Source organism: Leiobunum rupestre, chromosome 8 (assembly GCF_980474605.1).
Source record: "Leiobunum rupestre chromosome 8, qqLeiRupe1.1.hap1, whole genome shotgun sequence".
In the NCBI taxonomy this organism is placed as follows: Eukaryota; Metazoa; Arthropoda; class Arachnida; order Opiliones; family Sclerosomatidae; genus Leiobunum; species Leiobunum rupestre.
The window spans coordinates 7,620,604-7,639,002 of NC_143391.1; the positions used below are offsets into that span (position 1 = coordinate 7,620,604).

The 18,399-nt window shown below is 39.7% G+C and overlaps 1 protein-coding gene and 1 long non-coding RNA gene across 5 annotated transcripts in view; one reads left to right on the forward strand and one right to left on the reverse strand.

Annotated features, from left to right (window-relative positions):
- LOC149932275 (uncharacterized) overlaps positions 1 to 18,399 on the forward strand; it is a 38,054-nt gene that overhangs the window by 9,262 nt on the left and 10,393 nt on the right. For 2 of the 4 annotated variants that reach the window (XM_090156091.1, XM_090156093.1), the window contains one exon: positions 1,771 to 2,007. In XM_090156091.1, coding sequence (XP_090012217.1) covers positions 1,771 to 2,007 — 237 coding nt within the window. The remainder of the gene's footprint in view (positions 1 to 1,770; positions 2,008 to 18,399) is intronic. The other 2 variants (XM_090156092.1, XM_090156094.1) reach the window with 1 other exon arrangement.
- On the reverse strand, positions 11,500 to 12,688 carry LOC149932276 (uncharacterized). Its single transcript, XR_016472874.1, has 3 exons — positions 12,598 to 12,688; positions 12,163 to 12,288; positions 11,500 to 12,098 (listed from the first exon to the last, which is right to left on the reverse strand). It is a non-coding gene; the product is annotated as an uncharacterized LOC149932276 (long non-coding RNA).

Here is an 18,399-nt window from a genome sequence, read left to right on the forward strand (position 1 = left end):
TTCGTTAAATATCTAAACTGAAATATCAAACCAACTTAGAGATGAATTATGGTTATATAGTTCGATGGGATGGCGAAGTGGTTAGCACTTTCGCCTCGCAACAAGAGGAACCGGGTTCAATCACAGCTTGTAGCACTGGGTGAACAACTCCTTCTGCGTAGAGTTTGCAAGTTTTCTCCCCGCTGGTTTAAGAGGTTTCCCTCGTGCTCTTCGGTTTCCTCTTCCATAATAACTTGTTGACGTAATAGTTAGTGTAGGGAACTGTTGGCTCGCGTGGCATCCTCCCTCCTACGCATTGTAACCCGGCTTTAAAAGCCTCTTGACTTAGGAATTAGGTGGTGACTTGTGTATTAGCCTAGCTTATTATTATTATATTGAGAATGTACATGGCGCTTTATTTAATATACTAGGGACCATGCTAGAGACCTACAGGTAAAATTATTTTAAAACAGACTTTCGTGATCTGGCATCACTGGTCTATGGGCGCAGCCACATATTCTCTGTTAAGACGAATACAACACCAAAACAAAAACAGGACTGAAATAAGCGGTTTTTGTGGTTATACAGGGTGGAAGCCTCAGCCGTGGTCCAGCCTGGTACTTCTCCTAGTACACCAGAGTGCTGCGGGTGGAACACTTCTACAGGCGCTGCTTCGGCCACTTAATCCGTTATTTAATTATCGGTTAACTAATTTTGGTAAGAACAAAGTTACGCACTTGGTTTCCGCGATAGAAGACGACGATTTAAAACTGAAAATGAAAATAAAGACCTAGTAACATCCAGCTAAAATTTGTAGAAATTCTAGCTGGGTAATTTTAATAACGGATTAAATAGCCGTGGCAGCGCCTGTAGAAGTGTTCCACCCGCAGCACTCTGGTGTACTAGGAGAAGTACCGAGGCTGGACCACGGCTGAGGCCATTGAATTGGGAATAATACCAGAGTTCCTGGCAGTTATAGAGATGCGAAACTCCGTCGAAAACCTGACAAAAAAATGCAAGCATCAGCGCCGCCCTTCGGCCGGAAGGAAGCGCCCGTTTCAAGCCGAGAGACGCAAAAATTGTAAACAACGGTAACAATCCTAGGATCTCTGCGATTACTCCCCACGTACAGGCGTCGCTGCGATCGGCAAAAATTTGGAAAAAACTGGTTTGCTTAGGGTATAGGGAGTGTCGCATCTCTATAACTGCCAGGATCTCTGATAATACTGCTAGAATTACAATTACGATTTCGGTCGCCATGGTTACGCGGGACCTCTTCTGATAAGACTGTATGAAATTCATCTTTTTTATTAGGCTGTAGCGCCATCTCTATTTTGTAAAGTTATATGGCTAAAAATAAATAATTATTAGCTAACTCACCGTAACTTGAGTTAAAAAGGATCGTGTTGACAGAATAAAATTATTTTTAAACAACTTCAAAGGTTTGTTTTTACGAGAAATCATACATTTCAATTTCGCGTCAGATTCGCGAAAAAATTCAATTTCAATATAGTTTCCACCACTAGAGACAGATGCCACCACGGTAGAACGATAAAGTTGATAAAGTCTCCTTATGGAACGAAATTGGTCCCGCGCCAGCCAGATTTAATTGTACCTCTATTTATTCCCAACTCAATGGCTGAGGCTTCCACCCTGTATACGGTAACGTTAGATTGGTAATATCGTTTTGCATCCGCTTTTATAAGCTTCTTCGTGGTTCCCAATTTAAAAGCAAAGTGGAACCGGAAATACCAATATAAAAAAAATGTAAATATTGACGTATCTCCTCAGTAGAAAATTCCGATCAGACTAAAGAAGGGCATCCGGCCGCTGCTGGCAAAACAGAGTTGAAGGAAGAGCCGCCGAATTCCCTGGACGGACAAAAATTCGACTACTACGATTATTTACAAGAGAGCGACGACAGCCGGCTGCCATACCCGAGCGTCGAGGGATACCATCTGGAATCCATCGAGGAACAGAAAGCCACGCTTCCAGATGGAAATCTTCCAGACGGTCAAACCTATAATCGTAAGTCACCGTCTTTCGGCCGCGTACTTCCGCCTGCAATACAGGAATGGACCATCGACTTTGGGGTAACGGTGATGGTAGACTTTAAAATACAATTTAAGTCGGTTTGCATGCCAGTTTTGACCAATAAAATTGATATAAACTAGCTGGTTTCAAGGGATAGTGTGACCGTGCCTTAATTTACACCAGAAGTGCGGAGAAAATCTCGTTTGATCATCTAGGCCATTTCATTAAGGGGCAGTTCACTTCGATGATTAAGTTGGCACCCTTGATCGATTAAATCCGATTAAATCACGATTAAGATGTTTAAACTTATTAAATCACGATTAAGATGTTTAAACTTATTAAATCACGATGAAGATGTTTAAACTTATTAAATCACGATGAAGATGTTTAAACTTATTAAATCACGATGAAGATGTTTAAACTTATTAAATCACGATTAAATCGAGTTAGTGATTAAGCCTATTAAATCACGATTAAGTTGATCAAAAATCGATTAGGCCGATTAAATGTCGATTAAAAGATGAGATCGTGATTAAACAGGTTATCTTGTGATTAAATCAAGATTAAAAAGATTAAATTGAGATTAAATCAAGATTAAAAAGATTAAATTGAGATTAAATCAAAATTAAAAAGATTAAATCAAGATTAAAAAGATTAACTTGTGGTTAAATCAAGATTAAAAAGATTAACTTGTGGTTAAATCAAGATTAAAAAGATTAAATTGAGATTAAATCAAAATTAAAAAGATTAACTTGAGATTAAATCAAGATTAAAAAGATTAACTTGAGATTAAATCAAGATTAAAAAGATTAACTTTTGGTTAAATCAAGATTAAAAATGTAATCGCGATTAACACGATTTAATACATTTATCGGATTAAGTATGCACCCGAAAGAGGAGTGATCTGCCCCTCGCCATAAAATATCGAAAGGTAGAACTCCACTTAAAGGTATGGAATGTAAAAATCAGTTATATGTACGAATTGGTAAATTATATTTCCATTATGTAATAGTTTTAGGATATACTGTATAGTAATAGTTTAGATGTATTTCCCCCGAACGTTTTTTTCGTACGAAACGTATTTTGAAAAATATGAGGGAGCCTACGAAGGCACACGTTTCAAACGAATAACATTAGCAATATAAAGAGACTAATAGCTTTAGAAATATATTGTATACTTCCGTTTAAACTGAAATAATTCTATATGGCGGATTTGATTCCCGCCCGCTCTACCCTCCACCAAAAACCAGCCGCCCTTAAAATGATCGTTCTTTATCGTCCTGTCACTATAACTTACGTAATAAATAATTAAATATCTTGATTTAGCCCTGGTTGAAAATCAATATTGAATTCCGTTTTTCTTCGAAACTTTTATCTTATTTTTAAAGTGTCAAAAATATAAATGGCAGGCCTCCGAATGAAGGCGGGCATGCAGAAACCATTAGTCTTTAATCATGCCAGTTTCAAAGATTAAATTTTCGCCCCGAGAAAGTTTCCGAAATACCGACAAACGAGGAGAAATGGTTATTTATAGTTCCTCTCTCTCTCGGACCTCGTGCGCGCTTCGTTTAATCAATGAGCGCAAAGTTTCCCTTTTAATTCCTTCGAACAAGTATGTACGCGGTTGAACGGAGAATATACAGCCAGCATCCTGTTCGCGTCGTGATTCCCGGTAGAAAAACAACGCCTATCCGCCTTTCCTCGCGTAAATGTTTTCCCTTTCCCGGTTAAGGGGGAAGACACTCCGCTAACGAGGGTCGGCTCTCTCTCCGTGTAGGCGGAGGGAATCTTCGTGGAATGATGAAAACAGAGGCTATACCCGCGGCTGCGTATTCTCCCTTAACTCGAATACATTCTCGCTTCGACTGAACTTCTCTTTCGTTTCCGAGATAGCTTTCATAAATGGCCGCGTGACATAGCGCATTCTTAAAGACAGATTAAAAGGGAGTTTTCGAGATGTCGTATAGCTCGTATCTGCAGATTCGAATTGAGAGAATTAAAGGCTTCTGTTCGAACTAATTCATATTTAAATGGAGGAATTGAGGTCAACTTCAGTCAAACAAATTCGCGCGTTCGACCGGAATAATGTACGCGTTCCAATCTCATATTCCTACAACGTCAATAGAAGCCGCCTGATAAAATTTGCGGATAATATTACGCGTACACGAAAATTAAATAATAATTAACCGCTGGGCGGTACTCGCCAGAATATAGAAATGGGGAAAATGTTTACCGTCATTTAAGTGGAGGCGAACATTAATCAAGCTTTCCAAGGAATTACTTTTAACATAAGTAACAAAACAGAAATAAGTGTGATACTGAACGATTTCGATAATCGGACTTTCAATTTGTATGATGGCCATAAGACGAACGAAAGTGTGTTGTTCAACTTGCTAAAACGTTTAACGCGCTCCTTAACATTAAAAAACTCGCGCATATTTTTGATGCTAGGGAGCTCGCGCGAAATCGCTCGAGACCAATTACGCTAAAATATGAAGAAGCGCGTGGGGCTTTTTAACAAGTTCAACACAGTGGCGGATACAGAAAAAACTCAAAGGGGGGGGGGGTGCTAAAAGACATCTTGAGCTATGGGTGTAATAACAAATAATCAAGTCACATGCAAAGCTTAAGCGTCAAGGGGGGGGGGAGGCATATGAATCCGCCACTGGTCAAAGAATATAAAGCCCCAGGAATGGAAGGATTGATATTATTGGCCGCGTGTTTTGGTTGCATTAGAAACTTCCGGCAGAGCAAATCAGAGTAACCGGAAACGGTTAACGCAACCCGGTCTATCTTTAAAAACGAGAGGCACAAAAGCTCCACTAGACGGAGCTACACCTTCCATTCCTGGGACTTTATATTCTTTGCACTGGTTCAACAAGACATAAATATAGTTTATGCCAGCTAGGAACCACAAACACAGCACCCCACACAAGGAGGACGCAACCCGTCAAAAGTCGTGCATTTTCTTGCGTACATTTTTCATTGGCTAGACGCTTTAGCTCCTGCTGCCGTCGGAAGGGGAAAATACGGAAATTGTCTTCCCCCCTTTCCTTAAAACGTTCAGCCTAAAGGTTCGTCCAATGAAATTTGTACACATCCCTAGCGTGTTTAAAGGCTAGCTGCGTTCTCCTTGTGTTTGTTGCTCCTAGATGCCAGCGTCTATTCCAAAATCGAAGCCTTGAAACGGCCGCCAAGACATTAGTTCACGTCACAGGTCACGACGCAAAACACCTCACGATCCTGCAAAATAATACCGTGACTACCATAGGCATCTCAATGTCATGGTCGACATGAACGCGTTACCATGGCATCGGACACACGTCACACCCACGAGCTAGTTACGAATCTTATAATAGTCAACTTTATTTTCCGATTCCATAATTTACCATTATTTTGTCACGGTAAAGATTAGATTTATTGTAGAAAGCGTTTCAAATTTCAATACGCTTTGGCCGATCCTTCAAATACATGTAGGTTGGAAATAAACCGGCATTCCTTGGGCACCGTTACCCGACACTTCCATCTAGGAGCCACAAACACAGCACTGCCCACCCGTAAAAAGTCGCGCAGTTTCTTGCGTACAGTTTTCATTTGTTAGACGCTTTAGCGCGTGCTGCAGCTGTCGGAAGGGGAAAATTCGGAAAATGTCTTCCCCCTTTCCGTAAAAGAGTTCTTAGTCCTTAGCTACGAAAAGATATATATGGTCATTGGCGAAACCAACTATCATTAAAAAATTAGTATCGAAAGAGATAAAGTGTCATACTTAACTAATTACGTTACTTACGGTCTTAAAAAGAAAAGTTTCACTTACATTTTAGCCTTCATTATCCGTTGGGCTATCTAGGGATTATCATCATTTAAACGTTGGCAAACATGAATCAAGCTTTCCGAGAACCCGAGCTTTGATTATCCTGGGTGCTATATGGATTTCTTGAACACGCTACCACTCTTGTTTCTTTAATAAAAAAAATTATTACAAAGGTAGGCAGGCACAATGTATTTACCAGGCCAAATTTTTGTTCGCGTTAATTCATTTACATAGGATTAAATGAACCGATTCTACCATACTCGAAAACGTCGTATTTTTAAAAAATTATTTGAGTGCGCGAGATTTTCTAGTGAAGAAAGTAATATGAACCATCTTTGTTTTGGAGAGAATTCTTTACGCGTCAGTGAGCTGTTTTTTTTTTTGTTGTATCCCCGGAGATTTTCCTGGAATTTCGGGGAGCTATAGGACTCCAAATCATCAGTTTTTTACGCATCATTTAAGATAGGCTCATTTAATACTCTCCGATTTTATCTTTTGGCGCTTCTGGAAGTTCCGCTATTGTTATTTTTGGCAGACGCGCGAGAGGAGGGAGTTAAGAGGTCTTTTGGAGGGCAATACGAGATCCTCCCGCTATACCACTGTACAGGGGTCTGCACTGCCGTGCAAAGCACAAAAGCATTAACGACCAAATTTTAGATTTACGGATTTTGGTTTTATTTCACCTTATTTTATACGTTAAATTCAATTTTGAACTAATTTTCGAATTTAAAATTTTTGTTTTTAGAAAAATGACTTGTTGCAAAACGCATTATTTTAGGTTTTTGCATTATTCTCAAACCAAAAACGCATTAATGTGTTTATTTTCTTTAAAAGTCAAATCAAAACGCATTTTTTCGTTTTTAAGACATAAATAGTTCAACATATACGTGGTAAAAAGCATTTTTTTTATGATATTTCTGAAATATCGATTGGCCTGTAAATTGTTTAGTACCAGAATATAATTTGAGTTGAAAAATCCAAGTCTACTATATAAACTTGAAAGAAGTAAGTTGGGGTATCTTAAGGCAAAGAATTTCGCGGGTTTTCTCCATATTTTGGTTTTGGTCGTTAATGCTTTTTCGCTTTGCGTGGCAGTACAGTCCTTCCTTATTACGGCATAAGGAACTTTAACGGTGGGGGACTAGCACCGAGTTGGGGCGAGTCGGACAACGATAAGAAATGACAACAATGCGAGACGACGGAGGAACGTGGCTCAGAGGAGAAATCTAATTCTTTATCTCCGGAGAGATAAGCCCTGACAACCGAATAAATGCTATCGAAATCCTATCCTAGAGACGCGTCAGGATAAAATCTAATTTCTCTCGATGTAGGTAAACGGCTATATTTTTAAAATATCAAATGTGATCAATCTTAAGGGAATTTATTCAATGTTCAAACTGCGGTTATCGGCAGGTTATATTAATTCCTACACTGATTGACACACTTCCCAAACTAACGACGCTTTTGGTTACGGAATTAAACCATGGACGAATAAAGTAATAGAACCAATTCTTATATCGCATCGCCGCCAGCGCTCCTACCGAGAGAATCGCCAAACCTTAGGACCCAAACACAAAGTTGGTGGGGTAGCGGAGTGGTTAGCACTTTCACCTCGCAGCAAGAGGAGCCGGGTTCGATCCCAGCTTGTGGCACTGGGTGAAAACTCGGAACAACTCCTTCCGCGTTGAGTTTGCAAGTTCTCTCCCCACTGGTTTAAGGAGTTTTCCCCGAGCTCTTCGGTTTCCCCTTCCATAAAAACTTGTTGAGTTTAACGGTAATAGTTAGTGTAGGGAGCTGTTGGCTCGATCGCGTGGCATGCAGGGCTTGCTACCACCCTCCTACGCATTGTAACCCGGCCACCTGAATTAAAGGCTTGAAAAGTCGCTTGATGACTTAGGCCTAAGGTGGTGCATTGGGTATAGCCTAGCTGATTATTATTATTAACGTACGTAAAACCTAACGTCGTTCACTTTATATTGCGCACGTTTAGTATTTGGGCGGCAATGTTTCCAATTTCGGACACAATGGCGCTGCTCGAAAAGAACCAAGTGCGTAATCTAGGTTCGGGTCCGGTAGTTTATTTGTCTAAGATTAAACTCGTTATAACTCATTATCTTTAAGATAAATAGGACGCGAAGCTCTCGCGTTTCCATCGCTTCTCTCGTACGAGAGACGCGACCAAATCTGACAAATAAAAGCGACTTTAGGACTTAATGTCTTTCCGTAGTTTCGCTTTTGATATTCAACCGAGTGTTTCTCAGCTTATGAATTATTCCTCCGAAGACGCAGCTCGATGAGCTCTTCCGTATATATAGATAAGCTTAGCCCGTTATCGTCTTATACCGCGGGAGGGTGTGCCGAAGACGGAAAGACACCGTCTGGGGGAATGACAGAGGCCGGTGTATAGCGTCTGCCAGAAAACAAAGGTACCGGAAGGAAGAAGCCGCCGTCACTATGCATTCTCGCTGAAATGAAAGCGGCGTAGCCCTTGATTTCTACGGGGAATTCGCTTCTTCTTCCCGCGCACCTACTTAGACATGGAAATCTACTAAGATCCCACCCCGCGAAAACTATACGTGTAGCAACAAAAGAAATTGAGACGGGAACTCTTCCCCCGTCATCGGGGGAAGGGGAGAAAAGTTATCCATTTTCCCGCTTTCAAAGATCGTTCGTTGTTTTATTTTAAGCCATATACTTTATAATTAATCGACCTTGGTTGCTCATTCCCCGACGCTACGGGTCGCTTAATTGGATCTTTTGCCTTAACATTTACTAAAATAGCTTGGAAATCCACACCCGAGAAAAAAATTACCATACAAAAGGCAAGAAATTAGAAAAGACATTGTTAAAAAAATATATTTTGGTTAAAACAATTGGTGCGTCAAACATTAAACAAGATGTCGCGGATATTGAGTGCACACAATCCCCCTGGTGTGTTCAGTGATGGGCACCGCTCCTCTCATTGTGAGCGCTTTTGTTATTATGATTGAAATTGAGCTGAAATATGTTTTTTTAAAAGAGAGCGAAACGTAAATGAGAAGAGTGCTTATTTTACCGCTCAAAAAAGAGCGGAAAGAGAGGAGCGCTTATTTTACCGCTTAAAAAAGATCGGAAGGAGAGGAGCGCTTATTTTACCGCTCAAAAAAGAGCGGAAAGAAAGGAGCGCTTATTTTACCGCTTAAAAAAGATCGGAAGGAGAGGAGCGCTTATTTTACCGCTCAAAAAAGAGCGGAAAGAGAGGAGCGCTTATTTTACCGCTAAAAAAGATCGGAAGGAGAAGAGCGCTTATTTTACCGCTTAAAAAAGAGCGGAAAGAGAGGAGCGCTTATTTTACCGCTTAAAAAAGATCGGAAGGAGAAGAGCGCTTATTTTACCGCTTAAAAAAGAGCGGAAAGAGAGGAGCGCTTATTTTACCGCTTAAAAAAGATCGGAAGGAGAAGAGCGCTTATTTTACCGCTTAAAAAAGAGCGGAAAGAGAGGAGCGCTTATTTTACCGCTTAAAAAAGATCGGAAGGAGAAGAGCGCTTATTTTACCGCTTAAAAAAGAGCGGAAAGAGAGGAGCGCTTATTTTACCGCTTAAAAAAGATCGGCAGGAGAAGAGCGCTTATTTTACCGCTTAAAAAAGAGCGGAAAGAGAGGAGCGCTTATTTTACCGCTTAAAAAAGATCGGAAGGAGAAGAGCGCTTATTTTACCGCTTAAAAAAGAGCGGAAAGAGAGGAGCGCTTATTTTACCGCTTAAAAAAGATCGGAAGGAGAAGAGCGCTTATTTTACCGCTTAAAAAAGAGCGGAAAGAGAGGAGCGCTTATTTTACCGCTCAAAAAAGAGCGGAAAGAGAGGAGCGCTTATTTTACCGCTTAAAAAAGATCGGAAGGAGAGGAGCGCTTATTTTACCGCTTAAAAAAGATCGGAAGGAGAGGAGCGCTTATTTTACCGCTCAAGAAAGAGCGGAAAGAGAGGAGCGCTTATTTTACCGCTCAAGAAAGAGCGGAAAGAGAGGAGCGCTTATTTTACCGCTTAAAAATGCGTGAGCGTGAGCGGATATTATGCTAGCGAGTGCGAGCGGTGAGTGAGCTGAGCGGCTCTTTGACGAAAATGCCCAACAATGGATGTGGTAAATATAATGCAGGCACTAAGATTAATGGACGCGTCTAACCAAAAATTTAATCTTCTGCGAAATCGAGCTTCTTTCAAGAAATGTACCTACCAATATTTGTGGGCTCTGATCGACAAAATTGCTATTGCGTCAGCGAGGGTTTAAAACTTCCTGTCGATTTAACCATGAACTGTAAATTTACTAGGGATGCACCGATATGGGTACAGCCGATATATCAGCCGGCCGATATATCGGCTAATCGTGGCCGATAATATCGGCCGATATTAACAAAGTTACCTATCACAATATTATGCTTTTTTGTTTACTCTCGTAACCACCTGTTAAAAAATGATTTGATCTATATGGCTTTTGGAGTCGAAAAACCACTTATGATTCCTGACCGTTTTGGACGCGAATAATTATTTCCTACAACAGCGATCAACTGGCCTTTTTAAAAGGAAATGTAAGGTTGTGGCAATAAATGTTTTCCATTAATTAGTTAGTTGAGTATCGCCTTTTTTAAAAGTTTTTCCTGAAAATATTTTCTAATACCAGAAGTATCGGCTAATATCGGCCTCGCTTAAGCCGATATTGGCCGATACCGATATTTGAAAAATTAGCCGATATATCGGTTACCGATATATCGGTGCATCCCTAAAATTTACAGTCCGTGATTTAACTCTATGGTTTGGAGAGTACTGTAAAATATGACGAAATAAAAAAATGACACTGTCCAAGTTCGGCGCATATCGATTGATGTATCACTTACCATAAAAGCCGTATGGGTTGAAGAGTTACATGGAGTACGGCGTCGGTGGCGGACTGCACTGTACGCGAAACCATGGATTCATTTAACTAAATGATGTACTGTTTGAAACGCCATCTAGGGGAATAGGTGGTTTTCCTCACCCAACTAAACTATCACCATGGTTACCAATCAAAATATCGCTGGAAATCAAATTTCGCTAGGTCCATCGTTGCCCTGACCACGGCCGTCTCGAGATCTGCTTCGCGCTCATAGCGGCCCAGGCAAAGATTTCCTCTCCTATGTATTTCCGCGAATACCTTCTTTTAACACTAGGAGCGCTGTCTGAGCCCCCCCTTAAATGTAAAAAATTAGCGGGATATTTAATAGTTTTCCATGGCGGTAAATTCAACTAGTTAATCCTTTTTGCATTGTTTTTCAAAAACTTCTGGAAAGTTTGGGATATACATCTTATGATTTGATCTTTATCTAATAAGTTTTCATTTAAAACATTTATTTAATTAAAGTAATATGCTTATATTGAGTTTTATTAGTTAATTGCTAAGCCTAACCAAAGTTTCTTTTGTTTTTCACAATTTTCAAACCAGTATTCACATTTTTTATCAGAATTTTAAATAAATAACCACAATATTATTCATATTATTTAAAAAATACCTTTATTATTCTTTAAATTAAGTTCACATTTCTCAAACTTAAGTTTTAAAATATTGCCTATTTTTAATTTGCAAAAATGCCCACCACAAAAATTTGTTGCGTTCCATTTTGTGAATCTAAGAAGAATATCAATGTATAATTTCATTAGTTTCCAGTTGATGAAAGTTTATGCAAATTATGGACTAAGAACATATCTAGAAAAGATTTTGGGGTCAATGAAGCTTACGCATCACGCAAGATTTGTTTGTAGTGGGACATTTTAAGGAAAGTGATTACTATCAAGGTCTAAAGATCCGCAAATTAAAGAAAATATTGACAAAGGAAACATATGAATCTATAATATCTATTAGAATAACTTCATTGTCTACAATATCTTGCGTGTCATACCTCCTTAAATCTGGTTTCCAGTTTGTCTTGACAAGAAATTTAACGAGCGATGCTATTGAAATGTTTTTCAGCATTCTCAGGAAAATGGCTGGAGGGAATGACATGCTTGATGCAAGAGAAACTATATTCAGTTTAGAATCCTACCTTAAGAGAGGCACTATATCATTAACAAAACCTAAAACATCTAACGTTCCCCAAGACAGCTTCACAGATCTATCAGCCATGATTGATACTAGACTCGATGGATTTTCAACTATTTTTAACGGCAATTAAGTTACGTTACCATCTGAAGTTATGAGTACCCAGATACACAGAGATGCACCTTACGGCTAGCAAGTATCGCATACTTGGCTGGTTATGTAGTACAAATCCTAGAGGAAAAACATTTTTGCAAATTGTGCCTTGAAAATGTATCACAGCCTAATTCTGACTCACCATTAGTTGGATTGATAAAATTGTCCGACAGAGGAAACCTTAGGTATCCGCAGCAAAGCTTTATCATGTTAATGGCTATAGTAACAACATTCATAGAGAGAGCTGTACCCTATCTCCGGGATTCACCTGCCATTTTAAAAAAACATTGAAATCCACTTGTGGCCAAAAATTGCTCTATGCCCTTACATCCAATGTGATTTGATTAATAATCACCGAATGAAATTGCTGATTTAATTTGTTGAAAGGTCGTACTTCCAATTATCACAAATATTACCAAAACTCTGTCCGCAAAATTTGAGAAAGTGAAAGAACTTGTGCATAAGCCTCTTTCTTGAAAAGTACTCAAGTTGTAAATTTTAGTTTTCTAAATTTTTAGTCGTGTATCATTCAGTGGGAAATTCACATTGGTTTATTATATTTATCAGATTTAAATACCTTCCAAGTTTCCATCACTATTTTCATTCATAGTGATCTTCCAAGTGTCAGTTAGTTAATTAAAATTCATTTATTTCACTACTTTAATTAAAATAAATTAAATTAAAGGCCTCTGGAAGTTACTACATAGCAAAATTACAGCTGTAAGGAGAACCACGTGTTTATGTTTACATTTATATACAGAAAACGTCGACGGCGACTTCTGGCTCCAGAATGACCAAATTTTAATAACGTTTTTCAAAACTTTACTTTGCGTTAAAAAATCTCAAGAGGTGTTTAACTTTTTTATTATTAATTAACTTAAATATTACTAAAAAAATATTTTACAAAAAATTACACATTACGCGATAATAATTGAAATTCCAAAGTTCCGCGCAGTTCCTCCCATTCGATAACATGGCTGCGAATTTTCTCAAGGGGGGGCTAGACTAGCGCCAGAAAACGATGTGAGAAGTTTTTGAACTAATTTCCCATACGCGATTTTCGTACGATCGCCTGGGCCGCTATGAGCGCGAAGCAGATCTCGAGACGGCCGTGCCCTGACGATAGAAGAAAAAAAAGGGGGAAAAACGAACTCGAATTTACAAGTCAGTATAGAGATAAATACCTAGTGGTGAAACCTTGGATTAAAAACGTGTTACTGGATACTGCACTCTACCTTCGCCAATGCATTCTCGGGCGCCTTACGAATGGCCCAAAAAAATCGGGGCTGGGTGGTGTTGTCATGGAAACGGTGATACAAGTTAATCTCGGCGCATGCGCGTAACGTACAGCGATTTGAAAAAATTACTGGTTTCTTCGCCATTTAGATCCTTGTTGTTATGATTATTTTATTTGTGGTAAATATGATTTATTATTAAAAACTGATTCCAGCCATTGAAACTCATACCTAAAATTATTAAGACTATATGAAATCTTAGAGTGCGTTATAAATACGAAAGAATAGAAGTTTGATTACGTTTTAACCTACCTGAAAACTGATATAACGTTTTTGATCCAAGGTGTGTAATTCCTTAACCCTAAAACGCCGTCTTGATTGTATCACCAAAACGCCAAAATCCGATAGATGGCGCGAGCGGCATATCAAACTTTTGAAAATCACTAAATTCTTGGAGTGCAATATCCAGTAACACGTTTTTAATCCAAGGTGAAACTACTACGCACAAATCCCCTAACAATTGTGTCAACACACCGAACCCAAAATCAGCTTTTCTAAAAGTCGACTTCTCTCTGAACACGAATGTGCTGCTACTTGAACACTTCTACAGGCGTAAATAGGTTAAAATTAGATTACGCAATTTGGAATATTTAGTGGAAATTTTCGAAAGGGAAGAAATAAGTGAGTTTCAATAATATCTGTCGCACGCGCAGTTTGGCGAAAAGCAGACGAGGATGGTAGTTGGACGTCATACCTAAGCGTGACTTCGGTGACCTATGACGTCAGTTAAGTCTTCCCTCGGTTTATTAAAAGGTTCATAAGTCGATAGATGGCGGTTATTCAAAGTCGCTTATTCAAGAGGAGCCGTGTTACGATCCCAGCTTGTGGCACTATGTGTAAACTCGGAATAGGCTTTTCTATAAAGTAACATTGGCTTCCTTATTTTGATGTGGCTGCTGCGTCACGGGTGACGTATCGATGACGTTTCACTACGAAAAGCCCTGGACATAAGAGTAAATTCGACGAGGCACCCTGTTTTAAGCCTAAACTGAACTGAACTTCTACGTATTTCGTGACGAATGAGCTACATTAAAACAAGCTCAGCAAACGTAGCTTATTTTATAGAAAGGCCTTTTACTCCTTCCGCGTTGAGTTTGCAAGTTCTCCCGGGATCTTCGGTTTCACCTTCCCATAATAGTAACTGTAGGGATCTGTTGGCTCGCGTGGCATGAAGGGCTCGCTACCACCCTCCTACGCTGATTAATATCATTAAAAGTCAATCAAATCACCCCGTATACCAATGGGTCCGTAAAACCAAGAATGTATTTATTTATACCTAGGGAGAATGTCTATGTCGAGACGTTTTTTAGCCTTTCTCTCAATCCACCCGTTGGTCCCCCCCAGTACGCTCCTCCGCTTTAAATAAAGCGAATAGTAACGGTATTTCATTGGCTGCTTAAAATTTACGTCACCTAACGCGATGGATATCAAACGCCGGTGACGTTTTGTCTTTCCCCCCGCGCGAGACGGGGGAAAGGCGTTCAACGTGCCCGGCGATTGTCGCAACATAATCATTCTTCCTAAATATAAATAAATACATTCTTGGTAAAACTGAGTCTTGCTAAGCGTTTGAAACGCGAATGACGGTTTTCCTTCCGTTGACGCCCGCGGCTCTTCTAACCATAGGCATTCTCCTTAAGTATAAATCAAAATCGTCTTGATCGAACGTTCTACTTATAACATATTTGTATAAAAGTAGATCACTAATTTCAAGCGTGACCACTTAAGCGATAGAACTCATTTCGCAGAATGGAGTAGAGAGAAATTTTGAATAATAATCGCGAAGCGGATATCGAAAACAGATGGGAGAGCAATTTCCCAATATACAGCGGCGCCAAAAAAGCAAGACTGGCTTCCCGGGTATTTTTATTTCCCGACTGGCCCGTAATTAGGAGAATCGCTCCCGACGCGACGAAGCAATGAAAATACGAGGGCCCGGGTATCGTTAGGATTGGATATTACGTCGACGCGTTTCTTAACAATATTAAAAGAGTTAGGTTTAATAGAAAGCCAACCTAGCGTGGCGATTGGCGGAAGAGGGGCGCCTTTTCTAATAATAGAGCGAAGCGGCGTAGAAGCGACATCTACACGTAGCCGTTTTCCCTTCCTCCCTCCCCGAGTTTCTTCGTTTTGGGTCAGCGCTTATTTCAGTCACCGCCCGAGAAAAATGACCCTCTAAACTTTATTTCATCCTTCCAAATTCGGGGGGGGGGGGGGGCAGACCCCTTAACGGGCCTTCCCTATAGCTGTTTTTTTCTCGTTCCGGGAGAGTGGAATAGAAGGATAGATGGGGAAAAAACGCGCTTTTTAGACTTATATTGGGAATAGAGATAAGCCAAGGATATTTTCTCCCCGAAACTGACGCTTTCGCTGATCCCGGCTATAGCCTTCACCAGATAACTTAAACGCGTTTCCAAGACGACAAGGGAAAACCTACGACCGAGGCTTAGCGACGTTTTCTCGCCCGCCATAGCCTCTCCACTATGTTCTTCCATCTTCCCGTCCCCCAACTTACCGAGATCAAAAAACGCGGCCTTAGCTTTTAGATCGGGAAGGAGTCACGGAGAAATTGCTGGAGTACCCTATCTAAGGATCGAGATAGACAGTCACGTATACGTCTCTCTCTCTCTCTTTCTATATATATATATATATATATATATATATATATGCAGCCACGTATATGTCCCCATACATGTCATTTCTTTACGTATTCTGGCCGTCATAAATGATACATTTTTGTGGCGTACGATGCGCAAAAAGAGCTGTAAGATTTTTTTATCCCTGGAAACCCGTACACGGTTTGTTGGAGACTGATTCTTGTTGCCGCGCTGTAAAATGGAATTTATAGTACCAGGAAGTACCGAGGGTAAAAGGGAGCGCCTGAGCTACGCGGGAAAGTCTCGTCCTCGCGTGTGTCCGAGCTTCAAACTCCCATCCACGGGGGAATTAAAATTGGATAGTCTCGCTAATTGAGTAGTCAATAGAAAGTTCCTATTAGAAGCCCGGGGAATAAGGACGCTAATGGAATTGAGGGGCTGACATTAAAGGCCCTGCTCCCTGGAATCGCTCTCGGGAATGAAGAGGCTACGGACTCGCCAGTGTCGGGACATCCGTTGAAAGAAGGCATCGCGACAAGCCTAAAATAATAGTTTTACATTCGCCATTAAGATTATATTTTCTAAGAGGCTTTATAAACCGAAAAGCTAAGCTCCTACCGGTAGAACATCCCACAGACAAATTTCGGCGAACCGCTCGAGCCTAGTTTTATAAACGAGCGAGAAACCGAAGCCGCTTTTGCAAATCAGGCTTCAATTTTTGGCACGCGCTGTCGCCACCCATCCCAGCGAGAGGTTTACGATTCATTCGAAAATAATTTAACCTTGTAAATTGGAGCTGTATTCAAATTATGGTCATTAGCAATTTATGCCATATAGTGAAAGCCATCTGTGGCCCGAATTTGAAACTAAACTATAAAATTATTTAAATTAATAGATTAACACTTTTATATATTACCTCAGCTACACACCATTAAACAGCGCCGAAAAAACATAGCGGGGAGCGCGCCATTTTGGAACCCTTTGGAGGCGACAGAAATTACATAGCTTATTGCCACCAGGTTTAACCGAAGCGGAGTGATTGGCGCTAGTTACGTTTAAAAACTAGTCGAAACACGTGGTAACAGACGATTTTTCGATATAGTCCATACTCCCTTTATTTAACCGACAACTTAAAGAGACAGTGTCCGAATTTTCTTGGTATATTAGATTTTTGCATGAAATATATAATTAGATAGTGATATTAATAATGGTAATGAAGATTTTACTTTAAAAAAATATTCCTAGAAAATTGAAGTTTTCAAATGGAGGGGTAGGTACCTATTATTGATGTAATTTGCGGGTAGATGTTTATAATGGTTGCTACTAGAGCGAGACGAGATATAATGTTTAGAGGGAAACCAGAGATAAAATATTAGGACAAAATTTAACCATAGACGAAGAACGGGTAAACCCGTTCTCGTCTATGATTTAACGAGCTTAATATCTTAAGCCTAAATTTGGGATTATCAAAAATCATTTTAAACCCTTATGGAGAACAACAATTCGACATCGGAATCGAAAATCTAACTTTAATAAAATCACACAACTGTTTTACGTATAAGGATTTTAATTATCAATAAACAGAAATAAATACCTTATTTACAAAAGAAACAATTTGGGGTTTTTCGCTGTTTTCCGATGCCCTGTTAAAATTATAATTGAGGCAGCGTTTTTATTTTAAATTTTTGTAGGGAGCGCGCAAAGTCACGCGAGCCACACTCCTCTCAAATATTAAGAGCGCCCGCCCAAAGAATCAACACATAATTTTATAAACGCATTTAATCCTAACAAAAACTAGAACGGTAACCGTAATCGGTGTACAAGCCCGTAGCTTTGACGGTACTAAAGTGATGACGTAATCGATTACAGATTTAGCACTACCAAAGGCTGTACTCGCTGTAATCGGTGTACAGAATTTGAGAAAGTGTTTAGCCCCTCGACAATTTATGACGTAAACAATGGGTAAGATTGCGGCGAAGTGATTAACATATAAATATTTAAAAGTTAATTTTCTTAACTAAAATTGGTTTTAAAAAAATTCGAAATGTGTCCAAGCTGACACAATCTCTTTAAAAGTGATTTGACGGCTCCCTTCGAATTAATGATAATGAACCGCGCGTTTCTTCCATGTAACGATATTTATAGAACACAGGCAGCCAACAAACACGTGATACTTATGTTACAGTAATTTTAGTAAATAAATAGGGTAAGAAAAGTAAGGCTATGACATCATTTTACTCCGATTCTGCGGTGGCGAATAGTTTGAGTCGGAGTAAAAACGGTTTTCCAAAATGGCTGCCCGTGGAATTTTTAGCAGATAAATTCTGGCTAGCAGACGACCAAATCCGATTTACTCCCTTAACACCTCCTTTTCAGGAGTAAAAAAGAGAAGCCCTAATACTCCGGATCAAGCGAATAGTTTATGGGCCGGAGTATTTCTCATCCCTGAAACAGACGAATAAAACCGTTTTAGAGTAAAAAGAGTAC